This window comes from Ornithorhynchus anatinus, chromosome 3 (assembly GCF_004115215.2).
Source record: "Ornithorhynchus anatinus isolate Pmale09 chromosome 3, mOrnAna1.pri.v4, whole genome shotgun sequence".
Classification (NCBI taxonomy): Eukaryota; Metazoa; Chordata; class Mammalia; order Monotremata; family Ornithorhynchidae; genus Ornithorhynchus; species Ornithorhynchus anatinus.
This window is the reverse complement of record NC_041730.1, coordinates 126995725-127023083: the sequence shown is the minus strand read 5'-3', so window position 1 is coordinate 127023083 and position 27359 is coordinate 126995725. Positions and strand designations below refer to the sequence as shown.

At 43.8% G+C, this 27359-nt stretch overlaps 1 protein-coding gene across 1 annotated transcript in view; it reads left to right on the top strand.

The window, feature by feature from the left end:
• Positions 1-27359, top strand: part of ANTXRL (ANTXR like) — a 125090-nt gene that overhangs the window by 39667 nt on the left and 58064 nt on the right. The window contains exons 6-12 of the mRNA XM_029059895.1: positions 54-87; positions 3001-3080; positions 3186-3254; positions 3957-4037; positions 4141-4201; positions 19485-19583; positions 27182-27251. Of these exons, the coding sequence (XP_028915728.1) occupies positions 54-87; positions 3001-3080; positions 3186-3254; positions 3957-4037; positions 4141-4201; positions 19485-19583; positions 27182-27251 (494 nt within the window). The remainder of the gene's footprint in view (positions 1-53; positions 88-3000; positions 3081-3185; positions 3255-3956; positions 4038-4140; positions 4202-19484; positions 19584-27181; positions 27252-27359) is intronic.

Below are 27359 nucleotides of genomic sequence, written 5' to 3'. Positions count from 1 at the left end.
CTGTCAGTGTTAGGATTACCTAAACCCATGAATATTTCTCCATTCTTTTTCAGGCAAATGAGCAAATTAGCTTTGAGAACAGTGGAGGTAAGACAATGATTTGACTTTCAGTCTCAGGGTCTAAAAGATATTCTTTGGCTGCCATTTCATAAAGTTTGTCCCTTTTTATAAAAAGAAGCAAAGAGTATTTAACAGAGTAGAATCCGGTTTCCAATTCTTAATTTCTCTATCCTGTTAACTAGTTTGATCAGCTACAATGAACACATTTCATACTTTCCAATACCATCACATCCTCATGGTTTTGAGTCTCTTTTGAACTTAAAAGTTTAAGACTGTGACTTGATAGGATATGGAGAGTAAGATAATCAACCAATCAATGATATTTATTGAATTCTTACTATTTGCAGAGCACTGTACTAAGTGCTTGTGAATGTAGCATAAAAAAGAGTCGGCAGACACATTCCCTGCCCACAACAAGCTAAGATAATGCCAAAAGAAAGCAATTTTTCTTTCTAATGTCTAAGCCCATATATCATCTTCATTTTAGGATGTTCTGATCATGCATCATTTGAATGTTAGGGAAAATAGGGAAAAAAGCCAACAGCAAAGATTATATTTGAAAACATAGTGAGATTTAGATTGTGAGCCCCATATGGGACAGCAGCTGTGTCCAACCTGATTACCTTGTATCTACCCCAGTGCTTAGTACAGTGCTTGGCACATACTAAGTGCTTAACAAGTACCATAAAAATACAGTGAATGAACTGAAATAGTCAAATGAATAGTCAAATCAGTCATGGAATTTCTGGTTTGCATATGAAGGAGGATAACTGTTAACTCCTATGGTTTCTCAATGCATTCTTCAGATGAAGAAATATGTCACTTGCCAGATTCCTGGTCCAGCTCATAGAGAAATCACAGGGAATAATCCTTAGATAACTGTATGGGGCAAAAAAAAAGAAGTAAAAAAAAACTGAATTTCTTTTATTCAGAATTTATTGAAAGAAGTATCTAATCCTCACTCAGCTAGACTGAAAGCCTATCACTTTTCACATATAATCTCTAGGGATCTCCTTAAATATTTAAATGTATATTGACTAGAATATGCTTACAGGAGATAAAATTGTATATGTACTTAAAATATACTATATATGTAAAATGCACCATATATGTAAAATAAACTATATATGTAATATATGAATATATGTAAACCACTCTACTCTCTTGGAGAACTCATTCGCTCTCATGGCTTCAACTAGCACCTCTATGCAGATGATAGCCAAATCTACATCTCTCTAGCTCTGATCCCTCTCCCTCTCTACAGTCTTGCATTTCTTCCTGCCTCTAAGACCTCTCTACTTGGATGTCCTCCTGTCACCTCCAACTTAACACGTTCGAAACAGGATTCCTTATCTTCCCACCCAAATCCTTTCCTCCCCCTGACTTTTCCATCATGTAGACGGCACCACCATCCTTCCTGTCTCACAAGCCCTCAACCTTGGCAGTATCCTTGACTCCTCTCTTTCAACCCACATATTCAATCCATCACTAAATCCTGTCCATCCCATCTTCACAACATAGCTGAAACCCTCCCTTTCGTCTACATCCATATGTACGACATTAATACGATCACTCATCATATCCTGCCTGGATTACTACATCAGTCTCCCAGCCTCCTGTTGCTTTCCACTCCAGTCTGTATGTCACTCTGCTGCCTGCATCATTTCTCTACAGAAACATTCAGAACATGCTATCCTGCTCCGCAAAACACTCCAGTGGTTGCCCATCTACTTCTGCATCACATGAAAACTCCTCACCATTGACATTAAAGCACTCTACCAACTTGCCCCTTCCTACCTCATTTCTCTACTCTCCTTCTGCAACCCGGCCCGCACACTTTGCTCCTTTAGTGATAACCTTCTCACTGTGCCTCCATCTCACCTATCTCACCGCCGACCCCTAGCCCACATCCTGTCTCTGGCCTGGATTGCCCTCCCTTCTCAAATCTGACAAATAAGGACTCTCCCCTCTTCAAAGCCATATTGATTTATTCATTCATTCAATCATATTTATTGAGCACTTACTGTGTGCAGAGCTTGGAAAGTACAATTCAGCATTAAAGAGAGACAATCCCTGCCCCCACTGGGCTTAGTCTAGAAACTGAAGGCACATCTCCTCCAAGAGGCCTTCCCAGACTAAGCCCCCTGTTTCCTCATCTCTCACTCTCTTCTGCATTGTCCTGATTTACTCCCTTTGTTCTTTCCCCCTTCCAGCCCCACAGCACTTATGTACATATCTTCAATTTATTTATTTGTATTGCGGTCTGTTGTCCCTCCCCACCCCCCAGATTTTAAGCTCATGGGCAGGGAACATGTCTATTTATTGTTTTATTGTACTCTCCGAAGTACTATCTCTGAAGCACTTAGTAGAGTGCTTTACACACAGAGAACTCTCAATTAATAAAATTGAATGATTAAATATATGAATGAGAGTGAAGTCTTTTGTAAAACTTGGTTACTGATACAATTCTTAACTCTCTGTGGGCAGGGAACATATCTGCCAATCTGTCATAGTGTATTATCCCAAACTCTTAAGTTCAGTACTCCGCACACAGTAAGAGCTCAATAAATATGATTGATTGATGGCTGTTTAATCAAATACTATTGCATATTAAGCCAAAATTATGCTGAGCAAAAGATGCAGATTCCAAATATGTTCATGAATTTCCTTTTTTTACTTTACACAATGAAGAAATTGGATGTGGATTTTGATAAGAGCGATGTGGATTACCCCAGGATCCAGCGCTTAGAACAGTGCTCGGCACATAGTAAGCGCTTAACAAATACCAACATTATTATTATTATTGTGTGAGTTGAGGAGTCCTTCACCTGGTTTCAGTGTACAAATCCATTGCCGTGTCTGGAAATGTGACTCTCGAAGGTCATCGGGTCCCTCTTACTTCTACGCACGTCCCTAACCATCCGATTTTTCTTCGTTCAGGTCTTCGGACTGCTAGTGTGATCATTGCCTTGACAGATGGAGAATTGCAAAGAGACCAATTTTATTACGCAGAGAAGGAAGTAAGTCCATTTTGCCATTGCCCTCATGTCTGTCAAATGCATTTCGACCTAGTTTTTACCAAACAACCTTCATGAGCTTTGCACTTAATACTCTTCTCCACACAGGCCGACAGAGCCCGGAGTCTCGGGGCAATCGTTTACTGTGTGGGAGTGAAAGATTTTAATGAAACTCAGGTAACTTTCAGCCTTGAGTTTTTCATTTTCCACAACTGGGATAGAGGAAGCACTTGATATTCACCCCACCTTTAGCCTGTCAGCACTCGTGTACATAGCCATAATTTAATTTGATGTTTGTCTTTCCCTCAAGACTGTAAGCTTGTTAACAGGGACTGTGTCTACTAACTCTGTTTTAAATTTCCCAAGACTGTACAATGCTCTGCACAGAGCAAGCACTCAGTAAATACACTGGATAGTTTTCTTCAATGATCACAATAACGAAAAACTGAACACTCTATCATTTAAATATCCAGAGCCTGCAGTACCACCAAAGGAATCAATGAGACAAGGCATGTTTATCTGTCCAAAATATAGGTCTCGACTCACATGGGTTGGGGTGCAGTGATATTTCATTCATTCATTCAATCAATCATGATTATTGAGGGCTTACTGTGTGCCAAGCACTGTACTAAACACCTGGGGGAGTACATTTCAGCAATAAACGGACACATTCCCTGCTCACCACAAGCTTACATTGTAGTGGGGAAAACAGATATCAATATAAATAAATAAATTGCAGATATGTACATAAGTGGTATGGGGCTGGGAGGGAAGGAGAACAAAGGGAGTAAGTCAGGGTGATGCATAAGGGAGTGGGAGAATCATAAATATATATTTTATATTAATATTACATATATTTCATATATTTTTTTCTTGCAGCTGTCAACCATCGCCGATAGCATCGATCATGTGTTTCCTGTTACAGGGGGTTTTCATGCCTTGAGAGGCGTCATTGACTCAGTGAGTATGATTTGGGGCTTGAGTGATGGAGGGATCTTCTCACTTTTTGTAAACGGAGGGGGAAGCAAGACTCATTTCACAGCCCATTCCTTTTGGATTGTAGATCCTGAAGAAATCCTGCATTGAAATCCTAGCAGTGGAACCATCCAGTGTCTGTGCGGGAGGTGAGTCAGTTTCAGAGAGAATGCTAAATGGCAGTAGAAGTAGTAGAATTTATTGGGCATCCACTTGGTGTGGTGCTTTGTACTAGACCCTTGATGAAGGAGTGTTCATCAAACAGCCACATGTGTTTGTTTCCATGATGACTGTGTATCTGATGTAATAATAACTGGCGTGCATGTTGAAAGTTGCTGGGAAATGATGTCAGATGTATGAAATTGATGTCTAACGTGGTTTTCATTTGAAATTGGTGTCTAATGTGGAGTTCGGCCAGATCTCTATCCTGTGGTCCCTTCGGGATGTGATGGATGTGTCTTGCCAGGTGGTTATAAATTTTATATAGCTCAGAGAAATGAAAGAAATATGAGTTCTGAACCTGCCAGAGGAGACCCAAGCAAAATGAAATATCTGAGTGAAAGCACTCTCCATTGAGGCTGTTCTGAGGAGCAACAACATTTTCATATCAATAGCCAAAAGACCAATGATGTTAAAGGAATGAGGATTTCAAAGCAATGAAATGCTTTTCACATTTGCTTTCTTCACGCTCTCTTTGTGTTATTTGTGCCAGTCACCACGAATTGGACTTTTAAACTTTAAGGTCAAACAGTGGACAAGTGGTCATATCCTTGTGACTCTCAGGCTCATGCTCTATCCACCAGGCCATGCTGCTTCTCTGTTATTACTGTTATTAAGAGGAAAGTACTTGATTGAGTGCTTTAACTGTGGTACAGGTCTTTACAGAGAGTATATCTTACACGTGGGTGATAGTAGCTTTAGTAAGAGTCATTTATCTCGCCGCCAACTTCTCACCCACGTCCTCCCTCTGGCCTGGAATGCCCTCCCTCTTCTTATCTGAGAAACAGCATGGCTCAGTGGAAAGAGCCCGGGCTTGGGAGTCAGAGGTCATGGGTTTGAATCCCCACTCCGCCACTTGTAAGCTGTGTGACTATGGGCAAGTCACTTAACTTCTCTGTGCCTCAGTTACCTCATCGGTAAGATGGGGATTAAGACTGTGAGCCTCATGTGGGACAACCTGATTACCCTGTAACTACCCCAGCGCTTAGAACGGTGCTCTGCACAGAGTAAGCGCTTAACAAATACCAACATTATTATCTGTTACACAATTACCCTCCCTCATTCAAAGCCTTATTGAAGGCACAATTCCTCCAAGAGGCCTTCCCTGACTAAGTCCTCTTTTCCCTTGGGTCAACTCCCTTCTGTCACCCTGACTTGCTCCCTTTATTCATCCCCTCTTCCAGCCCCACAGCACTTATGTACTTATCTGGAATTTATTTATTTATTTTAACGTCTGTCTCCCCCTCTAAACCCAAAATTTCACTGTGGATAGGGATTGTGTCTGTTACAATTGTTATATTGTACTCTCCCCAGCACTTAGTACAGTGCTCTGCACACAGTAAGTGCTCAATAAATACAGTTGACTAAGTAGTAATAGTAGTAATAGAAGTAGAAGTAAATATCTTTCTCTTTGCCTTCAGGTGGAGAGTAAGTTCTTTGTTGACTTGGAATGTGTGCCTTTAATATTCTGTAATAATAATCGTCATAATTATGGTATTTGTTAAGCGCTTACTATGTGCCCAGCACTGTTCTAAGCATTGGGGGAGATACAAGGTGAACAGGTTGTCCCACGTGGGGCTCACAGTCATAATCCCCATTTTACAGATGAGGTAACTGAGGCACAGAGAGGTTAAGTAATTTGCCCAGGGTCACACTGCTGACAAGTGGCAGAGCCGGGATTAGAACCCACGACCTCTGACTCCCAAGCCCGGACTCGTTCCACTCAGTCATGCTGCTTCTCTGTACTTCCCAAATGCACAGTGCTGTGCATACAGTAAGTGCTCAATAAATACAATTGATTGTTTGATTGTTAGTATAGTGCACCACACCAAAGGGGTGCTCAACAATTGCTTTGTCTAATTCCCACCTGTTATTCTTTCCCTTTGGTATTCACAGAGTAAGGACTTCTTTCATTCGCTCAGTAATATTTATTGACTTAATAAATACTGCTATGAATAAATATACACATGAATAAATAATATTATTACTACTGCTGAGAAGCAGCGTGGCTCAGTGGAAAGAGCATGGGTTTTGGAGTCAGAGGTCATGAGATCGAATCCCAGTTCTGCCACTTATCAGCTGTGTGACTGTGGGCAAGTCACTTAACTTCTCTGTGCCTCAGTTACCTCATCTGGAAAATGGGGATTAAGACTATGAGCCCCACGTGGGACAACCTGATTCCCCTGTGTCTACCCCAGCGCTTAGAACAGTGCTCTGCACATAGTAAGCGCTTAACAAATACCAACATTATTATTATTTTAGCTTGATCCTACCTCTGTCAACCTCCCACTCCCAATCCTGGCCCCCCCTCCTCCTTGCTCTCTGACTTTTTCTTATAGTATTGGTTAAGCACTTACTAGGTGTCAAGCATTGTTCTAAGCACTGGGGTAGATACAAGTTAATCAGGTCATACCCAGTCCCTGTCAAACGTGGAGTTCATAATCTAAGTAGCAGGGAGAACAGGTTTTGAATCCCCATTTTACAGTTGAGGAAATGGAGGCAAAGAAAAGTGAAGTGACCTGCCCAAGGTCCCAGAGCAGGCAAGGGGCAGACCCGGGATTAGAACCAAGATCCTCTGGCTTGCAGACCTGTGCAGTTTCCCCTGAGCCACATTGCTTCCCTTGGGCAAAGAGCCTAGACCAGCAAGGGCAGGTCTCCGCCATAATAATAATAATAATAATAATAACTGCTGTTTGTTAAGTGCTTACTATGTGCCAGGGACTCTGCTAAGCCCTGGGGTGGATACAAGCAAATTGGGTTGGAGACAGTCCCTGTCCCACATGGGGCTCGCAGTCTCAATCCCCATTATACAGATGACATAACTGAGGCACAGAGAAGCAAAGTGACTTGCCCAAGGTCCCGCAGCAGACAAATGGCGGAGCCGGGATTAGAAGCCATGACTTTCTGACTCCCAGTCCTGGGCTCTAGCCACTATGCCACGCTGCTGCTTATGTGCTCATGTGCACTTCTCAAAGTGCTTAGTACAGTGCTCTGCACATGGTAAGCGCTCAATAAGTATGATTGAATGAATGAATGTGTCCTGGGCGTGGAGGGGGCAGAGAGAGAGGGAAGCGTCGCCTCCTAGACTGTAGTCTTTTTGAGGGGAGGCCATGTCTTTATCTGCTATTCAGTTTGAGCTCCTTGTGGGGAGGGATCATGTCTCCCAACTCTTCTATCGTACTCTCCGTCTAGACTCTAAGCTCACTGTGGGCAGGGAATGTGTCTATCAACTATGCTGTATGGTTCTCTCCTAAGTGCTTAGTACAATGCCCTCTCCGTAATAAGCACTTAATAAATATCATCGATTGACAGTGATGGTAGACGGTCCAACTCGCACGGCATTTTGACACTGTCAATCTGTAGCGTGTGATGTGGGAAGGAGGAAACGGGAATGTAGCTCTACCAACTCTGTCATACTGTACTCTCCCAAGTGCTTAGTACAGTGCTCTGCATAAGGTAGGCACTCAATAAATACTATCGATGAATCGATCGATTGACCGCTCTTCAACACACTGCATTCTCCTGCTACCAATCTGAAGCGTGTGATGTGGGAAGGAGGAGGTGGTAACGTGTCTACCGACTCTGTTACAGCATACTCTCCCAAGTGCTTAGTAAAGTGCTCGGCACACAGTAAGCGCTCGGTAAATTCCATTGATTGATTAATTAACTGACCACTGTCTGACATGCCCCTCATCCTCACACTTCCAATCTGTAGCATGTGATGTGGGAAGGAGCAGGCGGGAACATGTCTACCAACTCTTTTACAGTGAGAGTAGAGCGTTCTGCTCAATAAATACCACTGATTGACTGATTGTTGAACCCAGGCACACCCTGAATTGTGACGATTCCAATCTGCAATGTGGGATGGGGGAAGGAGGAGACGGGGCTGTTCTTCTGGCCCTAGCCACGAAGTCCCCTCCCAGTGGAGCCTCCTGGCCCCCTGGATGACAGCTCCGTTGCTTAGAATTTACACACGGTCCACAGATGTGACGAGAAGGATCTTTCTGGCGGGGCCTTCCAGCGGCCGCTTCAGCTGCCAGGTGAGGATGCGAGCCGTCAGCTCCTCAGCGGAGTCACGGAAGCGGAGCCGACAGGCTGCCTCGCCAGCAGCAGCTCCACCGCCCCCCGGCCCCGTGCGGCTCGCTCCCAGCGCTGCCCGCTGATTTCAGGGCTGACCTTTTCCCCCTCCCTTGTCTTGTCAAAAGCTGCCTCGTGCAGCCTGACGGTAACTCAGGAGGAAAAGGGTGAGGCCAGTGCCAGGGCCCCCAAATTGAGTAGGATTAACCATTCTGGCAGCCCGTCGTCCTGCGTAAATGAATCTTTCGATCGATCACTCAGAGGTAACGTGGCTTAGGGGATAGAGCACGGGCCTGGGAGTCAAAAGGTCATGGGTTCTAATTCCGGCTCTGCCCCGTGTCTGCTCTGTGGCCCCAGGCAAGTCACTTCACCTCTCCGGGCCTCAATTACCTCATCTGTAAAATGGGGATTAAGACTGTGAACCCTATGTGGGAAAGGGAATGTGTCCAACCTGACTACCTTCAGGTACTTAGAGAAGTAGCGTGGCTCAGTGGAAAGAGCCCGGGCTTGGAAGTCAGAGGTCATGCGTTCGAATCCCGGCTCTGCCACTTGTCAGCTGTGTGACTGTGAGCGAGTCACTTCACTTCTCTCTGCCTCAGTTCCCTCATCTGTAAAATGGAGATGAAGCCTGTGAGCCTCACGTAGGACCACCTGATGACCCTGTATCTACCCCAGCATTTAGCACAGTGCTCTGCACATAGTAAGCGCTTAAGAAATACCAATATTATTATTATTATTATTATTACCTTCTATCTACCCCATTGCTTAGAACAGTGCTTGGGACTTAGTAAGCGCTTAAGAAGTATTATCATTATTATTATTATTATATTAGTATGTGTCGAGCATCCGTTCTGAGCAGGGCATTGGACTGAGCATATGGGAGGGTTTAATAGAGTTAGTAAACGTGCTCCCTGCCCCCCAGAAGCTTACAATATACTAAGGGAGGGAGATACCATCATGAAATACCAGTGAGGGAGGCAAGAACATTTAAAGCATGTACAAGGGCACTACCTTTGGTTGTAACTAAGTGTTTGGCGGGGGAATAATTTTAATTGTGGTATTTGTTAGACTGTGAGCCCATCATTGGTAAGGGATTGTCTCTATCCGTTGCCGAATTGTACATTCCAAGCGCTTAGTACAGTGCTCTGCACAAAGTAAGTGCTCAATAAATACTATTGAATGAATGAATGAATTTGTTAAACACTTACTGTGTATAAGATGCTGTACTAGGCACTGGGGTGCATACAAGCAAATCGGGTTGGACACAGTCCCTGTCTCCCATAGGGCTCACAGTTTCAATCCCCATTTTACAGATGAGGTAACTGAGGCACAGAGATGTGAAATGACTTGCCCCAGGTCACACAACAAACAAGTGCAGAGCTAGGTTAACACCCACAACCTTCTGACTCCCAGGCCGCTACTCTATCCACTACGCCACCTTAGTGAGTATGTGACATGGAAATCCTGGCAGTTGGGGGAAGGGAAGGAAAAATTAATTAGGCCTCTAGGAGGAGATGCAATTTCAGAAGGGTTTTGAAAATGAGGAGTGTAGTGGTCCACTGAATATGAGGGGGCGAGAGAGTTGCAGCAGGAGAGAGGCTGTGAGCAAGTCAGCAGGGAGAGAGATGAGAGTGAGATTCAGCTAGTGGGTTGTCTTAAAAGGAGCATAATGGGTGAGCTGGGTTGAGTGGGAAAAGAGTGCGGATGATTAGGGGGAGAAGCAGCCTGGCCTTAGTGGAAAAAGCACTGGCCTGGGATCCAGGAGACCTGGATTCAAATCCCATAACCACCACTTGCTTGCAGTATGATCTTGGGTGAGTTAGTAAAGTTATCAGTTTCCTCACCAATTAAATGGGAATGAAATACCACCTCTTGAGATTGAGCACTAGAAGTGACAGGGAGTGTGCATGTGACCTAATTGTTTTGTACTTACCCCAGGGCTTAGAAGAGTGCTTGGCTCATAGTATTTTTATTTTTTAATGGCATTTATTAAGAGCTTACATTGTGCTAAGCGCTGGGGTAGATACAAGCTTATTATGTTGGTCACAGTCCTTGTCCTGCATGGGGCTCTCTGTCTTAATCCCCGTTTTCAGATGAGGTAACTGAGACACAAAGATGTTAAATTGCTTCCCCAAACAGCGGAAAAGTAGAGGAGCCGGGATTAGAACTCTTATCTTTGTGACTCCTAGGCCCATGCTCTATCCACTAGACCATGCTGCCTCTCTGGCATTACGGTTATTAAGAAGGAAATGTTTGATTGAGCACTTTAAAGATAATAGTCTGGAGTTTCAGCTTGATGCTGAGAGGAATGCACAGCCACCAGAGGTGTTTAAGGAGGGGGAGACATGTGCAAAACGATGGACCAGAAATTGAGTCGGGCAGCGGAGCAGAGTGTGGACTGGTGAAGGGATAGGCTGGAAGCAGGGAGAACTTTAGGAGTTAGTTGGTGGTGGGAGGGAGGGTTGAGGAATCAGAGGCTGAGGGAGGGATGCTACACACACCCACAACCACACACTTGCATATGAACGGAAAGAAATGATTCCATATTGATCATCGGTATCTTGTGGGGGATGGGGTCATTTTGGAGTAGCAAGTGCCCATTAGACTGTAAGTGCATGGTGGGCAGGGAACTTGTCTACCAATTCTGCTATATTGTCCTCTCCCAAGCAATCAGTGGTATTTATTGAGCTAATGCTGTGTACAGTACAGTGTCCGGCACCTAGTAAGTGCTCAGCAAATACCATAATTTATTATGATTGTTATTATTATTATGAAGAGACAGGGAGTCCCAGGTCAGAGGGAAGAAGTGGACGAGATAGGCGAGATTGAGGCACACCTAGCAGGATAGAATTAGAGAGAAGTGTATAATCTGGAAAGCGCTTAGTACAGTGCTCTGCACACAGTAGGTGCTCAATAAATACGATTGAAGGAATGAAATTAGTGAGATAGGGTCGGGGGGGCTAGTGGATTGAGTACTTTAAAGCTGATGGTAAAGAGTTTCTCTCTGATGCACAGGTGGACGAAAAAACACCGGAGGTTCTTGAGGAGTGGGGAGACATGTCCTGCATGTTTGTTTTTTGTTTTTTTAAGAAAAATGATCTGAGCAGCAGAGTGAAGTAAGGGCTGGAATGGGGAGAGACAGGAGGTCAGTGAAGAGGCTGAGGAGGTAATCAAGGTCAAATATAATAGGTGCTAGAATAAGTGCTGAGATTAAAGTGGTAGCAAATTGGATGGAGAAGAAAGGGTGGGTTTTAGAGATGTTGCGAAGGTCAAACCGACAGGATTTGGTGACAGAACGAATATGTGTGATGAATGAGAGGAGTGGAGGATAATGCCAAGGTGACTGGCTTGTGAAACGAGGAGGAGAGTGATGTTGTGTACAATGGGGGTAAAGACAGAAAGAGGACAGGGTTTGTGTGGGTAGATGAGTTCTGTTTTGGAAATTTGAGGTGTCAGCAGGATATCCAAGTAGAGATGTCCTGAAGGAAGCAGGAAATCAATTAATCAATCAATTGTGTTTATTGAGCACTTACTGTGTGCAGAGCAGTGCACTAAGAACTTGGGAGAGTACACTATAACAAATATAAGAGAGTTGGTAGGCACATTCCCAGCCCACAATGAGCTTACAGTCTGGGGGTGATGCAAGACTGCAGAGAAGGTGAGAGATCAAGGCTGAAGAAGTAGATTTTGGATTCGTCTACTTCAAGATGGTAGTTGAAGCTGTGGGAGTGAATGAGGTGAGGGTGTAGGTGGAGAATAGGAAAGGAATCTCACAGTTAGATGGTGGAGGGCCATTTCCCCTTTCTCCTGGAATAACAGGCCAGGTTAGAGTGACAGCAAAAGGTGGATTTATGAGAGGAAGGAGAGATAAAGTGGCTAGACATCAGTAGCATCCTAAACCTGCCTGCTCCAGGCCCCTATTGCCCCCATCCCTCTCTCTTCTTGTACTTAGAAGCAGTGTTGTCAAATGGATAGACACAAGCCTGGGAGTCAGAAGAGCCTGGATTCTAATCCGGATTCTAATACAGTGCTCTGTACACAGTAAGCACTCAGTAAATACCACTGATTGATTGGGCATACAATCTTCAAATGTATTTTGACTCATCTGCTAAAATCTTGGACCAAATCTAGACCATAAACTCGTTTGGGGCAAGGAACGTGTCTGCTAATTCTGTTGCCTTGTACTCTCCCACTTGCTTAGCATAGTGCGCTGCACATATCTCCTGGAAGGGCTTAGACTAAATCTGGAAAATGCCAGAGAAAAGAGAGGGGTGAGGAAAGGAGAACACTGGAGAAAACACTGCCAATATGATCCAGGCATTGAACACATCACCCTCTATACATTGGCAACCAGGGGGAATTGAATCTGGACTGCAAATCCTTCCTTGAATAGAGAACCCAATAAGCCAGGTCTAATTATTTTAAGAGCTTTGGCCCTTCCAACTATCAATCAATCAGTGGTAATTATTTACCCTTTTGTTCATTCAGTTGTATTTATCGAGCACTTACTGTGTGCAGGGCACTGTGCTTGGAAGCAGCATGGCCTGGTGGATAGAGCCTGGGCCTGGGAGTCAGAAGTTTATGGGTTCTAATGCCGGCTCCGCCACTTGTCTACTATGTGACCGTGGGCAAGTCACTTTACTTCTGGTCCTTGGTTACCTCCTCTATAAAATGAGGATTGAGACTGTGAGCCCCACATGGGACAAGGTCTGTGTCCAACCCGATTTGCTTGTATCTACCCCAGTTCTCAGTACAGTGCCTGGAGCATAGCGCTTAACAAATGCCATAATTATTATTATTATAATTACTACTTAGCACTTGGGAGAGTACAATATAACAATAAAAAGACACATTCCCTGCCCACAGCGAGCTTACAGTCTCGAGAGGGAGACAGATATTAATCCAAATAAATATGCGTGTTAAGTGCTGTGGGGCTAGGAGGGGGAATGAATAAAGGGAGCAAGTCACAGAGACACAGAAGGGAGTTGAAGAAAAGGAAAAGAGGGCTTAATAAGGGAAGACCAATTGGAAGAAATGAGCCTTCAATAAGACTTTGAAGGAAGCGAGAGTTGGATTTGGATTTGTTGGATTTGAGGAGGGAGAACATTCCAGTCTGAGTGCTTACTGTGTGCAGAATACTGCACTAAGGACTTGGGAGAGCCCGATACAGGGAATATATCTACCAACTCTATTATATTGTTACACTGCACTCTCCTAAGTGCTTAGTATGGTGCTCTGTAAACAGCTCTCAAATATGATTGATGAGAGATTAGAGGTGGTAGACATAACCCCTGCCCACAGTCTAGTGCACACTTGTTTATGGATTGAGAAGGAACGTGGCCTAGTGGAAAGACCAAAAGATTAGGTTATAGTATTGACTCCACCATTTGCCTGCTGTGTGACTTTGGGCAAGTTACTTAACTACTCTGGGCCTCAATTTCCTCATCTAAAAAATATGGATTAAAAGACTGTTTTCTCTCCTTATTGGATTGTGGCCCCATGTGAGGCAGGGACTACGTCTGAGCTTATTGTATCGTACCTATCCTAGTGCTTAGCACGGGGCTTGGCATAGAGTAAGCCCTTAACAAATGTCATATTTTTATGACAAGTAAATATGAAATGAGCTTTCTGTGAGAGTCAATTCAAGTCAGGGATAAAGCTTGAACAAGTCAGTGTAGTGAAAAGGTTCCTCTAAATGACTGATCACACTCTTCTTACAGTACTGCAAATACAGAGCCTAGTGTAACGTCAGTTAGTTCCATTACTAAAATTGGACAATCAGGGCATTGTTGGTGAGCTGTATTGCAGGATGAGATTTTGAATAAAACATTGAACCAACTGGCATAGACTGTTTCTACAGCGTTGAACTGAGATGGACATTCAGTGTCTAATTGCCAAGGAAATGGATCATGTAAAAACGTTTCCCTGTATCAGTGCTCTTTCGGCACATATCACTTCTTCCCATGCCCCCTACAGTATTCTTCCTGTTGTCGGCACTCTGTGGTTTCAGGGAGATGGATAGTTAGAGGATTAAGTCTTCTGACTAGGGATGATAGTCTCAGATGGATCCAAGGGAGAGTGGAGAGCCTTTTGCCTTCAGCAAATGTTTTGTTTTCCTGTTATGAGAAAGAAGCCCTCCATTACTTCATGGGTACCCAGTAGGGGGTGATTTGCATAAAAGGCATCTGATAGGATTATAAAGGTCTCTGGCTGTCCTTTCAGATCAACTAATCCATAGCAGAAGGGGTTGAACTACAACCCAACATGGCTCTGGATCTCTATGATTGGCATCTGCCATTAACATGATGCAATTCATCGCCAGCCTGGTACCTTAGTCCTGGTCTAGGAGAGGAAACTAGAAATATCTCCCTTCACCCATACCACCCCTCTGCCTCCTCTCCCTCTCCTGGAGAGGCGACAACCCCGCCGGGGCAAGGGGAGAGAATTGCCCCAAGTAGGCATGATGCCTTCTGAGGAGACGCCTTAGTTTGCTTCCACCCTCCCCCTGGTCCACTTCCCACTTCCACAGTCCACACGCATCCCATCCCCATGTAAACTCTGCCCCCCGACCCCTGCCAGGAGGGGTCATCTCCAGGGGAAAGGATAAAGCCCTCCTTTCCTCTTCTCCCATTCCCTTCTGATTGGCTCCTTTCATTCATCCCCCCTCCCAGGCCCACAGCACTTATGTACATATCTCTAATGTATTTATTTATATCCATGTCTGTCTACCCCTCTAGAACATAAGCTCATTGTGGGCAGCGAATCTGTCCATTTATTGTTATATTGTACTCTCCCAGCTCTTAATAGAGTGCTGTGCACACAGTAAGCGCTCATTAAATATGATTGACCGAAAGTCCTGTCTCCTTCTTCTCTGGCAGCTCTAGTCGCATGATTAGGTAATGTTGTAATTTAAACTATGAAGACAATCAGTCAAGAGTCGATATAAATCTCTTGTTTATCGAGTCATCGTGAAGGATTTCTCCTGATTAACATGTCGTAGTGCAAAATGTGCCAATCCATCGTGGAACACTTACTGCATTTAACTCATGATGAATAATAGTACTATTGGAAATGGCCTTGGCAATTCTCATGCATTATCTTAAGGCTACTGATTCAAAAAAACATTAGTGAGAAGTTTTAAAAATTGGGCTTTCATTCAAGGGTGGCAAAGTGAAGTGGATAGTTGAGGCAAGTATTCAAAAAATATAATACTTCAGTTAGTGCCTCCTTACCCCACCCCAAAGAAATAAAACATTCTAATGATTTTGGTGGAGGACTAAATTACCCATGACTGTAGAGGATGCTGAACATATTACCTTCATTTGGTCAGAGAATCCATTTAAGAAAACCCAGCTCCTCTTGTTTGAAAAAGACATTTTGAAAATTAATCTAACAGTGTCATTTATTGAGCGCCTATTGTTTGCGGAATAGTGTACGGTTTGGGAGAGTACAACAGAAGCCAAAGGCCACTTTTTGGCTCTCAAAGGGTTTTCCATGAAATGGGGAAGATAGACTTCATCTCTTTTCTCTTTTTCTTTGAGCTACAGCATTTCAGATATTTTTCAGGCTTTTCCAAATCCAGGATCCGTGATCATATCAATGGAAGAGTGAGTAGGCAGAACTCTGATTCCTGTGAATCACATTTATACAGAGGTCTTCATTAATCTTTTGCTAGATCACTATTGAATTTTAATGCTGGTATTACAGTGCTCCACTCCTTTATAATAACATCTGCAAAGTTTCCCCTGGCTTAAGCATTTCCCTTCCTTTTTATACAGTTGTTGCCAAACTCCCCCACCCATCTCCCCCTCATTCTTAGATTGTGAGTCTTTTGGTGGGGTCAGGGACTGTCTGTATCTCAAATATGATTCCTTTCCTAGCCTTTAGGACAGTGCTTTGGACATAGGTCACTATTAATAAACACTGCTACTGCTAATCAGTCAATCAGCCAATCATATTTATTGAGCACTTACTATGTGCAAAGTACCATACTGAGTGCCTGAGAGAATATAAAAGAGTTGGTAGACACATTCCCTGCCCACTTAGGAAAGAAGCAGTGTGGCGTAGTGAATAGAACCCCGGCCTGGGAGTCAGAATGTCATGGGTTCTAATCCCAGCTCCATCACTTGTCTGTTCATTCATTCAGTCGTATTATTGAGCACTTACTGTGTGCAGAGCACTGTACTAAGCACTTGGAAAGTACAGTTCGGCTACAGACAGAGACAATCCCTACCCAAGAATAATAATAATATTGTTATTTATTAAGTGCTTATTTTGTGCAGAGCACTGTTCTAAGCGCTGGAGGTGGATACAAGGTAATCAGGTTGTCCCATGTGAGGCTCACAGTTAATCCCCATTTTACAGATGAGGTAACTGAGGCACAGAGAAGTTAAGTGACTTGCCCACAGTCACACAGCTGACAAACGGCAGAGCCGGGATTCGAACCCATGACCTCTGACTCCCAAGCCCGGGCTCTTTCCACTGAGCCAAACTGCTTCTCTGTAATCTCTGTAAGAATGGGCTCACAGAAGGGGAAGACAGACAACAAAACAAAAGAAGTAGGCAGGCATCAATAGCATCAAAATAGATAAATGGAACCATAGGTAAATATACATCATTAATAAAATAAATAGAATAATAAATACATACCAATATACACAAGGGCTGTGGTTCAGGGAAGGGAGTAGAGCAGAGGAAGGGAGTCGAGGCGAGGGGGAGGGGAGGAGGAGCAGAGGAAACGGGGGGCTCAGTCTGGGAAGGCCTCCTGGAGGAGGTGAGCTCTCAGTAGGGCTTTAAAGAGGGGAAGAGAGTTAGTTTGGCCGATATGAGGAGGGAGGGCATTCCAGGCCAGAGGTAGGACGTGGGCCAGGGGTTGACAACAGGGCAGGCGAGAAGGAGGCACAATGAGGAGGTTAGCAGCAGAGGAGCAGAGTGTGCAGGCTGGGCTGTAGAAGAAGTGAAGGGAAGTGAGATAGGAGGGTCAAGGTGATGGAAAGCTTTGAAGCCAATAGTGAGGCATTTTTTCTTGATACGGAGGTTGATAGGCAACCACAGGAGATTTTTGAGGAGGGGGGTGACATGCCCAGAGCGAATCTGTAGAAAGTTAATCCGGGCAGCAGAGTAAGGGTAGACTGAAGCGGAAGAGACAGGAGGATGGGAGATCAGAAAACATGCTGATGCAGTAATCCAGTTGGGATATCATGAGAAATTGTACCAATGAGGTAGTGGTTTGGATGGAGAGGAAAGGGCGGATCTTGGCGATGCTGTGAAGGTGAAACTGGCGGGTTCTGGTGAAGGATTGATTGTGTGGGGTGAATGAGACAGCTGAGCCAAGGATGACCCCAAGGTCGCGGTTTTGTGACAGGGGAAGGATGGTCATGCCGTCCACAGTGATGGGAAAGTCAGGGCGAGGAAAGGGTTTGGGAGGGAAGATAAGGAGCTCAGTCTTAGACATGTTGAGTTTTAGGTGGTGGGTAGACATCAGGTAGAGATGTCCTGAAGGCAGGAGGAGACACAAGCCTGGAGGGAGGGAGAACAGGGGAGGAGATGTAGATTTAGGTATCGTCTGCGTAGAGGTGATAGTTGAAGCCATGGGAGTGAATGAGTTCACTAAGGGAGTGAGTGTAGATGGAGAACAGAAGGGGACCAAGAACTGGCCCTTGAGGAGCCCCTAAAGTTAGGGGGATGGGAGGAGAAGGAGGAGCCCATGAAGGAGACTGAGAATGAATGGTCCAAGAGATAAGAGAGCCAGGAGAGGATGGTCAGTGAAGCCAAGGGTGGATAATGTGTTGAGGAGAAGGGGATGGTCGACAGTGTCCAAGGCAGTTGACAGGTTGAGGAAGATTAGAATAGAGTAGGAGCCATTCGATTTGGCGAGAAGGAGATCACTGTTGACCTTTGAGAGGGCAGTTTCGGTGGAGTGGAGGGGACAGAAGCCAGATTGGAGGTGGTCCAGGAGAGAGTTGGAGTTGAGGAATTGAAGGCAGCGAGTGTAGACGATTCACCCTGAGAGTTTGGAAATTAAGGGTAGGAGGGAGATAAGGCGCTAATGGTCGGTTGTGTGATCTTGAGCAAGTCACTTCACTTCTCTGTACCTTAGCTCCCTCATATGTAAAATTAGGATTGAGACTGTGAGCCCCACATGGAACAGGGACTGTGTCCAACCTGATTTGCTTGTATCCACCCCAGCGCATAGTACAGTGCCTGACATGTAGTAAGTGCTTAACAAATACCATCATCATTATTAGTAGTAGCAGTAGTAAATTGATTAAAACCAATTTCAAATTAATGGGGAGTAGGATGTAACAACTAGCACTTGGAAAATGAAGCTGTATATTGACAGAAGTACACAAAAATTCCAATTCAAATCATTTTATTTTCAGTGTAAATTTGTTGATATTTGATCATGTAACTATTGCTATCATTGTTTTGAGTATGTTCTTATTGCTCTGGGTAGAAATAGTTTGGATCAGGGATACTTTAATGCATTATACATTCTTTCTTATGAGAAAACTAGATTTCATTTAGCACTTTTTTGCTTAATAGTCTGCTTTCAAGGAATCAATTTAAAGCGTTCACATTATAGCAATAGTAGATTTTGGATAAGCCTGGCAGTTAAAAAAAAATTTCTTGTTGTTTTTTCTGTTTTTTTAACAAGGGAAAAGATCCATCATAAATATAACAGAGCTCAAAATGAAAAAAATCTGAAGCCATCTGAAATATCCAGATTGTTTGTTCTCCACACGTGCTATGAGAATCCACGTCTCCCTAAGTTCCCCATATACCACTTTCCAACAATAACGAATCTGATGAAGTTACATAAAGGAGGCAGGCACAGTTCACATAAACCCAAGAAGACTGGATAGTGTTCCTAAAAAAATAGCATCCTAAAGCAGAATGAATGTGAGCCAGTCAGAATGCTCCATTCAAGAAGCCTAGGGCCTGGTTTTCATTCAACCTCTCTGAGAACTTGGCCAGGTGTGAAGTTGCTGAATCAAGAAACCTCTGCAGAAAATGTTTTCTTATATGTTCCTCCCAAGGACTGGCTTCTAGAGAAGGTTAACTTGAAGAGTTGTCTCAGATGGGCCACAAGACTGAGTCGTTTTTCACGCATACGTCTATGTTTTTTACTTGTAGAATCCTTCCAAGTGGTTGTTCGAGGGAATGGCTTCTATCATGCAAGGAATATCGACCAAGTCCTCTGCAGCTTCAAGATCAATGACACCATTACCATTAGTAAGTGGACATTCTACCCATGTCAATTTGTCGTTTCTGAGTGGACATAGTAATGCTAATCACTGTGGTATTTATTAGATACCAAGGAAGCAGCATGGCCTGGGAGAAAGAGCGTGGACCTGGTAGTTAGAAGACCTGGGTTCTAATCCCAGCTCCACCACATGTCTGTTGTGTGATCCGAGGCAAATGAGTTAACTTTTCTGGGCCTCAGGTACTTCATCTGTAAAATGTGGATAAAAGTGTGAGCCCAATGTGGGACAGTGACTGCGTCCAACCTGACTAACTCATATCTACCCCAACTCTTAGAGCAGTGCTAGGCATGTAATAAGAACTTAGCAAGTACCTTTATTATTATTGTTATTCCTTGTGCCTCAATTTCCTCATCTGTAAAATGGGGATGAAATCTTATTTCCTTTTGCTTTAGAACTGCAAGCCCTATGTGAGGCATGGACTGTAACCAACCTTTCATTCATTCATTCATTCATTCATTCATTCATTCATTCATTCATTCACTCATTCTTACTGAGCACTTACTGTCTGCTAAGCACTTGGGAGAGTGCAATATAGCAATAAATAGAAGCATTTCCTGCCCACAACAAGCTTACTTTGTAGCTACCCTAGCGTTTAGACCAGTGCTTGGCACATAATAAGCACTTAAGAAGTACCACAAAAAATACCCTGTGCCGAGCACTGTATTGTATCTGTATTGTAGATACAATATAAGCAGATTGGACACGGCCCCAGTTCCCCAAAGTGTTCACAGTCTGATGGGGAAGGAGAGCAGGTATTTAATCTGCATTTTACAGATGAGGAAGCAGAGGCACAGAGAAGTGAAGTAACTTGCCAAGGTGACCCAGCAAGTAAGTGGAAGAACTGGGATTAGAACCCAGGTCTTCCTGCCTCTCAGTCCTGTGCTCTTTCCACTAGCTTACACTGCCTCTCTGAACAGGAAACTGAGCAGTAAAGCCGTAATTGGGGCAGATCCTGGAGGTTGAACTCCTCTTGCCCCCAACGAGGGCAGCCTTCCAAGTCAGAGTTTGGGCTTTTGGCAAAGGACCGTGTGTAGGAAAAGCATTTCTGCTTCCAAGGGCTCGCACAGCATCTGAAATTGAACAGAGCTTTTGGGACTGCCAATCTAAGCGCTCTCTGACTCCACTCACTCTTCGTCCCTTTCCTCAGAACTAAATTCACTTCTTAGAGCAGAGAAGACCAGATGGCATGAATCGCCCCTCCTCCCCTTGACCTGACTTCTTAGGCGCATGCACCGCTAGTCAGCTTTGGGGACCTGAGTCTGTTTCAGGTTCAGTTGTCCATCTGCAAGCATAGTTTGTTTTTCATTCATTCATTCACTCATTCAATCGTACTTATTAAAGCCTTACTGTCTGCAAAGCACTGTACTAAGTGCTTGGGAAAATATAAAACAACAATAGTGACAATTCCTGCCCACAAATAGCTCACATTCTAGCCGGGGGAGACAGATAGCGATACAAATAAAGAGACATCAATACAAATAAAATTATCGATATATACATAAGTGCCGTGGGGCTGGGAGAAGGGGGGAGGAGCAAAGGGAGCAAGTCAGGGTGACGCAGAAGGGAGTGGAAGATGAGGAAAACTGGGGCTTAGTCTGGAAAGGCCTCTTGAAGGAGATGTACATTCAGTAAAGTAAAGCGAGGGGAGAGTAATTGTCTGGTGAATTTGAGAAGGGAGAGTATTCCAGGCCAGAGGCAGTACATGGGCCAGGGGTTGGTGGCAAAACAGGCGAGATTGAGGCACAGTGAGAAGGTTAGCACCACAGGATCAAACTATGTGGGCTGGGTTGTAGGCGAGAAGCGAAGTGAAGTAGGAGGGGACAAGGGGATGGAGTGCCTGTCTGCCCATAGCTGATTTTCTAATCTCTCTCTCCCTCTCTTTCTCCCTTTCCCTCCCTCTCTCTCCCTCCTCCTCTCTACCTCTCACTCCCTCTTCCTTTCTCTCTCCCTCTCCTTTTCTCCCCTCTTCTGTTCCCTTCCTCCCTCTCTCCCCATCCCTTTTCCACTCCCCCAATCTCTGTACTTCTCTCTCCTTCTCCCCACTCTACCTTTCACTCTACTTCTCCGCCTCTCCGTCTGTCTCTCTCAGTGCCCGAGTGCTATCCTTTGCAACAGCCTTGTGGAGAAGGCTCCACAGCTGACAAGTTTCTGTCAGAGCTGGGTGAGGTAGGAAAGATCTTAAGGAAAGGAATCCTGCCCACACAAGCTTCATCTGTGCTTCATCCTGGCTGATGCCAAATAAACTGTATTTTCCTCAGTGTCCCTTCAAGACTTCTTCTCATTTGTCTTCCATCACAGAATTTTTGTTTTCCTTGTTGATTCACTTCCTTTGAACCTCTGGGACTCACGACAAAATATGCCTCCGTTTCTCCAAGAGTAAATTGGGATACTACTTGTTGGAATAGTAGTAGGTGAGGTGATTGAATTTATTTGCACCACTGGAGGTATCTTGGGGTATAAAGTGCTTAGAAAGTACAAAACCAAGGAGTGACGTGTTCCCTGTCCACCAGGTACTTGCATTCTATTGAAATAGTTATAAAAATATTTTACAAATAAGTGATCAGAAAAAAATAGAGTTGCATTGAGTAAGTTGATGTTAGATGAGTGAATTGAGCATGCTGGGTTGTAATAGGAAATCAGTGAGGTAAAACAGGAGAGTTCAAAGTGACTGAGTAATTTAAAGCCGATGGAAAGGAGTTTCTTTTTGATAAAGAGGTGGATGGGAAACCACTGCAGGTTATTAAGGAATGGGGAAACGTGTACTGAATTCATTTATTCCGTCCTTCAATCGTATTTATTGAGCGCTTAACTGTGTGCAGAGCATGGTACTAAGACTGAATAGTTTTGTTGAGAAATGATCTGGTCAGTGGAGTGACCTATGGACTGGAGTAGGGAGAGACAGAAGGCAGGGAGGTCAGCAAGTAGGCTGATGAAGTAATCAAGGTGAGATAGGGAAAGGAATTGGATTAATGTGGTAGCAGTTTGGATGGAGAAAAAAGGGGGGATTTTAGCGATGTTATGAAGGTAGAACCAACAGGATTTGGTGAAAGGTTGAAAGAGAAGGAGGAGTTAAGGATAATACTAAGGTCCTCTGTCTCCCAGACCCATGCTCTTTCCCAGTGATGGGAAAGTCAGAGGGAGAACAGGGTTTGGATGGAAACTAAGGATTTCTATTTGGCACATTTTAAGTTTGAGATGTTACTTGGACAGAGAAGGAGAAAGAACGGGGCTGGAAATATAGATTTGGGAAATAGCCCCATAGAGATGGTAGCCATGGGAGAGAATTCCTTCTCCAAGGGAGTAGTTGTAGATGGAGAATAGAAGAGGACTCAGAACTGAGCTTTGATGGACTTACGGGGCAAGAGACAGAGAATGAATGGCCAGAGAGGAGGAGAACCAGGAGAGGACAGTGTCAGCGAAGCCAAGGTTGGATGATGTTTCCTGGAGAAGGAAGTGGTCCACGGTGGCCAAGGCAGATGAGAGGTTGAGGAGGATTAGGATTGAGTAGAGGCCATTGGATTTGGCAAGAATTTGAATTTGGATTGGCCATAGTGAGGGCAGTTGCTATGGAATGAAAGGGGTGAAAGCCAGATTGGAGAGGGTCAAGGAAAGAATTAGAGGAGAGTAAGTGGAGGTCGATGGTGTAGATAACATGCTCCTGGAGTTTGGAAAGGAATGGTAGGAGGGAAATGTCCTCCCTCTCTACTGGAAGTCTCTCCCTTTCATAAGCTCATCAAGAGTAGAGAACATGTCTACTAACTCTGTTGTATGTATTTTCCCAAGTGCTTAGTACAGTGCACTGCACACAATAAGTGCTCCATAAATACGACTGATTGATAGACCACCACTCTCCCTATCTTACAAGCTCAGTTTAAATCACTTCTCCTCCAAGATGCCTTCCTTGAATAACCCCTCATTTTCCCGCCTTCCCTTCTGCATCATCTTTGCACTTGTGTCTGTAAATCTCAAGCATTTTGATACCCACCCAACCCCCATATTACTTATCAGCTGTAATTTATGTACAGCTGTCTCCTTCCCTAGTCTGTTAACAATCAACCAATCGTATTTACTGAGCTCTTACTCTGTGCAATACACTGTACTAAGCACTTGGGAGAATACAATATAACAGAGTTGGTAGACATACTCCCAGCTCACAAAGAGCTTACAGTGTAGAGAGGGACTCTTTGTAGGCGGGGATTGTGATTGCCTACTCTGTTATACTGTACTCTTCCAAGGTCTTAATAATAATAATGTTTAAGCTCCTTGTGGGCAGAGAATTGGTCAAATAAGTCTGTTATCTTTTATTCTCCCAAGCTTTTAGTACAGTATTCTGTACACAGTTTATTATTATTAAGTGTCATCGAGTCAGTTCTGGTTCATAGCGACTCCATGGATATGCTTTCTCCAGAACGTCCTGTCCTCTGCCATAATCCGCAACTTTTCTAACGGTTCTTCAGTAGTCACTGATATGGTCTCTCTTCATCTAGCTGCCGATCTGCCTCTTCCACCTTTTCCCTGGACTTTTCCTAGCATTAGTGTCTTCTCCATAGAATTAGTCCTCCTGATTATGTGTCCAAAACATGCTAATCTAAGTTGAGTTATTTGGGCTTCGCAAAACCACTTTGATTTAATTTACTCTAAAATCTATTTTTTGTTTGTCGGATAGTCCATGATATTCACAAAAGCCTTCTCCAACGCTTTGCATGTTAAGGGCTCAATAAATGCAGTTGGTTGAGTGGTTGATTGAACAGTAATGATTGTAATATTTGTTAAGCTCTTGTCCAGGACTGTAATAAGTGCTATGGTAGATTCAAGATAATCAGGTCCCACATGGGGCTTACAGTCGAAGTAGGAGGGAAAATAGATTGAATCTCCATTTTGCAGATGAGGGAACTGTGAAGGGTGAGCTGTACACAGTAAGGGGTCATTAAATCCCATTAATTAATTAATTGATTGATTGAGAAAGATGCATTTCCATCCCCCTGGGGATGTCTTTGGAGTGTCCCTTCATAGATCTTCAGCCCTCTGCTCCCCCTAAATCTGGAGGAAAATCAAGATGAATGACTGAGATCTGGGTTCATGCCTCAATCAGAGGAAAAAATATCCCTCTGTTGATGCTGTCAGCACTTTGGTTTTCAGACAGTGAATTAGTCTGCTGAGCTTCCTCCCTTTCCCCTATCAGTGCTTTACAAGTAATTTGAACTCCTTAGTTGGAAACCCAGAGAACAAAGCTCTTTCCCTGTGGCAACTTGGACTAAAGTCAGTTCAAATGGTCTAACTTCCGGGTTGAGTTGCATATTGTTTCTAAGATGTCCATTAGCTGCCTTCCTGGCTGTCATTTTTGTGATGGTATTTGTTAAACGGCTTCCTAAGTTCCAGGCACTGTACTAAGCCCTGGAGTAGTTACGAGATAATCAGGTCGGATACAGTCCCTGGCCGACATGGGACTCACGGTCTTAATCCCCATTTTACAGATGAGGTAACTGAAGTACAGAGAAGTTAAGTGACTCACCCAAGGTCACACAGCAAGCAAGTGGCAGATCCCTTGATCGGATTAGATCCAGGCCAATGCTCTTCCCACTAGGGCGCACTGCTTTTCATTCTGAAGAAGAAGAGCAAAATTAAATTTGAAAAGCTCAATCCACAAATTCCACCCTCCTGTGGTGGAGACTGATTTCAGCAAGTTTTTGGAGATCTATTTTCCGGAACAAATATATATCTTATTCAGACTGTGAGCCCTATTTGGGACAGGGCCTGTGTGCAACCTGATTAACTTATTGTACCTACCTCAGTGTTTAGAACGGTTCTTGACTCATAGTAACTTAACAAATGTTGTAGTAATAATCATAATTTCATGTCGAGAGCCCAGATCTAGAGACAGAGACTGTCCTCACCATCCTCAAAACCAGTGGGTGTGATTGAGTGTCTGAGTGTCTGTAAGCTTGTCGTGGGCAGGGAATGTGTCTGTTATATTGTTGTGTTGTACTCTCCCAAGTGCTTAATACAGTGCCCTGCAAACGGTAAGCACTCAATAAATGTGATTGATTGATTGATTGAGGAGCTCTTGGGAGAGTCCAACAGAAGAAAGAACCAATGGGTCTGCCGTCTAGGAGTTTGCAATCTAAGGGACAGACCCACTGTCAAAAAATACTTCTCATTAGAGACAGCAGGAGGAAGAACGTATTGATGTCCGTCTCCCCCCCTAGACTCGAGCTTGTTGTGGGCAGGGAATGTCACTGTTTATTGTTGTACTTTCCAAAGCACTTAGTACAGTGCTCTGCACAGTGTTAGTGCTCATTAAATATGATTGATTGAATGAATGAATGAATGAATATAGCAGGAAATAGTACATAAGTATCATGAACAATGTCATTCACTGGAAACCTAATTTTCTGGACCCAGTGGAGGAAGGTCAGAGAGAGACAGGACGTGGGTGAACATGAGCAGACACAGTCAGTACATATTTATACATATCCCTGCTCCTCCACATGTCTGGTTTGTGACCCTGGGCGAATCACTTCACTTCTCTGTGCTTCAGTTACCTCATCTGTAAAATGAAGAATGAGACTGCGAGCCCCAAGTGGGGCAGGGACTGTGTCCAACCCTATTTGCTTGTACCCACCCCAGAATTTAGTACCATACCTAGCATAGTAAGTGCTAAACAAACACCACTATTATTATTATTATTATTATTAAATTATTATTATTATCATATCAATATAATTTTTTGCTAGATGAGTGTCCCAAGGTTCCCACTATATTAATCAAACAATGGTATTTATTGAGTACAGGCTGTATGCAGAGCATCATAGTAAATGCTTGGGAGGTACTTCAAAGAATAAAAGATTCCTGTCAGTCAGTCATTCAGTCGTATATGTTGAATGCTTACTGTTTACAAAGCACTGTACTATGTGCTTTGGAGAGTACAATATAACAACAGAGTTAGTAGGCACATTCCTGCCTACAGTGAGTTTAGATGAGAAGCAGCATGGCTCAGTGGAAAGAGCACAGGCTTGGGAGTCAGAGGTCATGGGTTCGAATCCCAGCTCTGCCACTTGTCAGCTGTGTGACTGTGGGCACGTTACTTCACTTCTCTGTGTCTCAATTACCTCATCTGTAAAATGGGGATTAAGACTGTGAGCCTCACGTGGGACAACCTGATTACTTTGAATCTACCCCAGCGCTTAGAACAGTGCTCTGCACATAGTAAGCGCTTAACAAATACCAACATTATTATTATTATTATTATTGTAGAAGGGGAGACAGACATCAATATAAAGAAATAGATTTCTGATGTGCACATAAATGCTGTGGGCTGAGTGAATAAAGGGAGCAAATCTGAGTGACAAAAAACCGAATGAGAGAAGAGGGAATAACGGTTTAGTCAGGGAAGACCTCTTGGAGAAGATGTTCCTCTAGAAGTAATGACCAAACCCACGAATTAACCTACACAGGGCACAGGGCATGGCTATTAGAGGCTAACTCCTTCTGTCTGCTAATGGAAGAACTAATGTCGTGGAAATGTGTTGTGTATGAACTGATTTTTCCTTGTTGGGCCACTTTTAGATGAGAAACCAACGGTGGTGCAAGATACATACCTGTTTTGTCCCGCCCCAGTTCTAGAAGAGATTGGACAGTAAGTACTAATAAAAAATGAACAATGATGTATTGTACAGTCCTGGTAGCTGCTAAGCTTGGGTGTATGCTATCTGACATCATAATGTTTTCATCTGGAATTTATTCA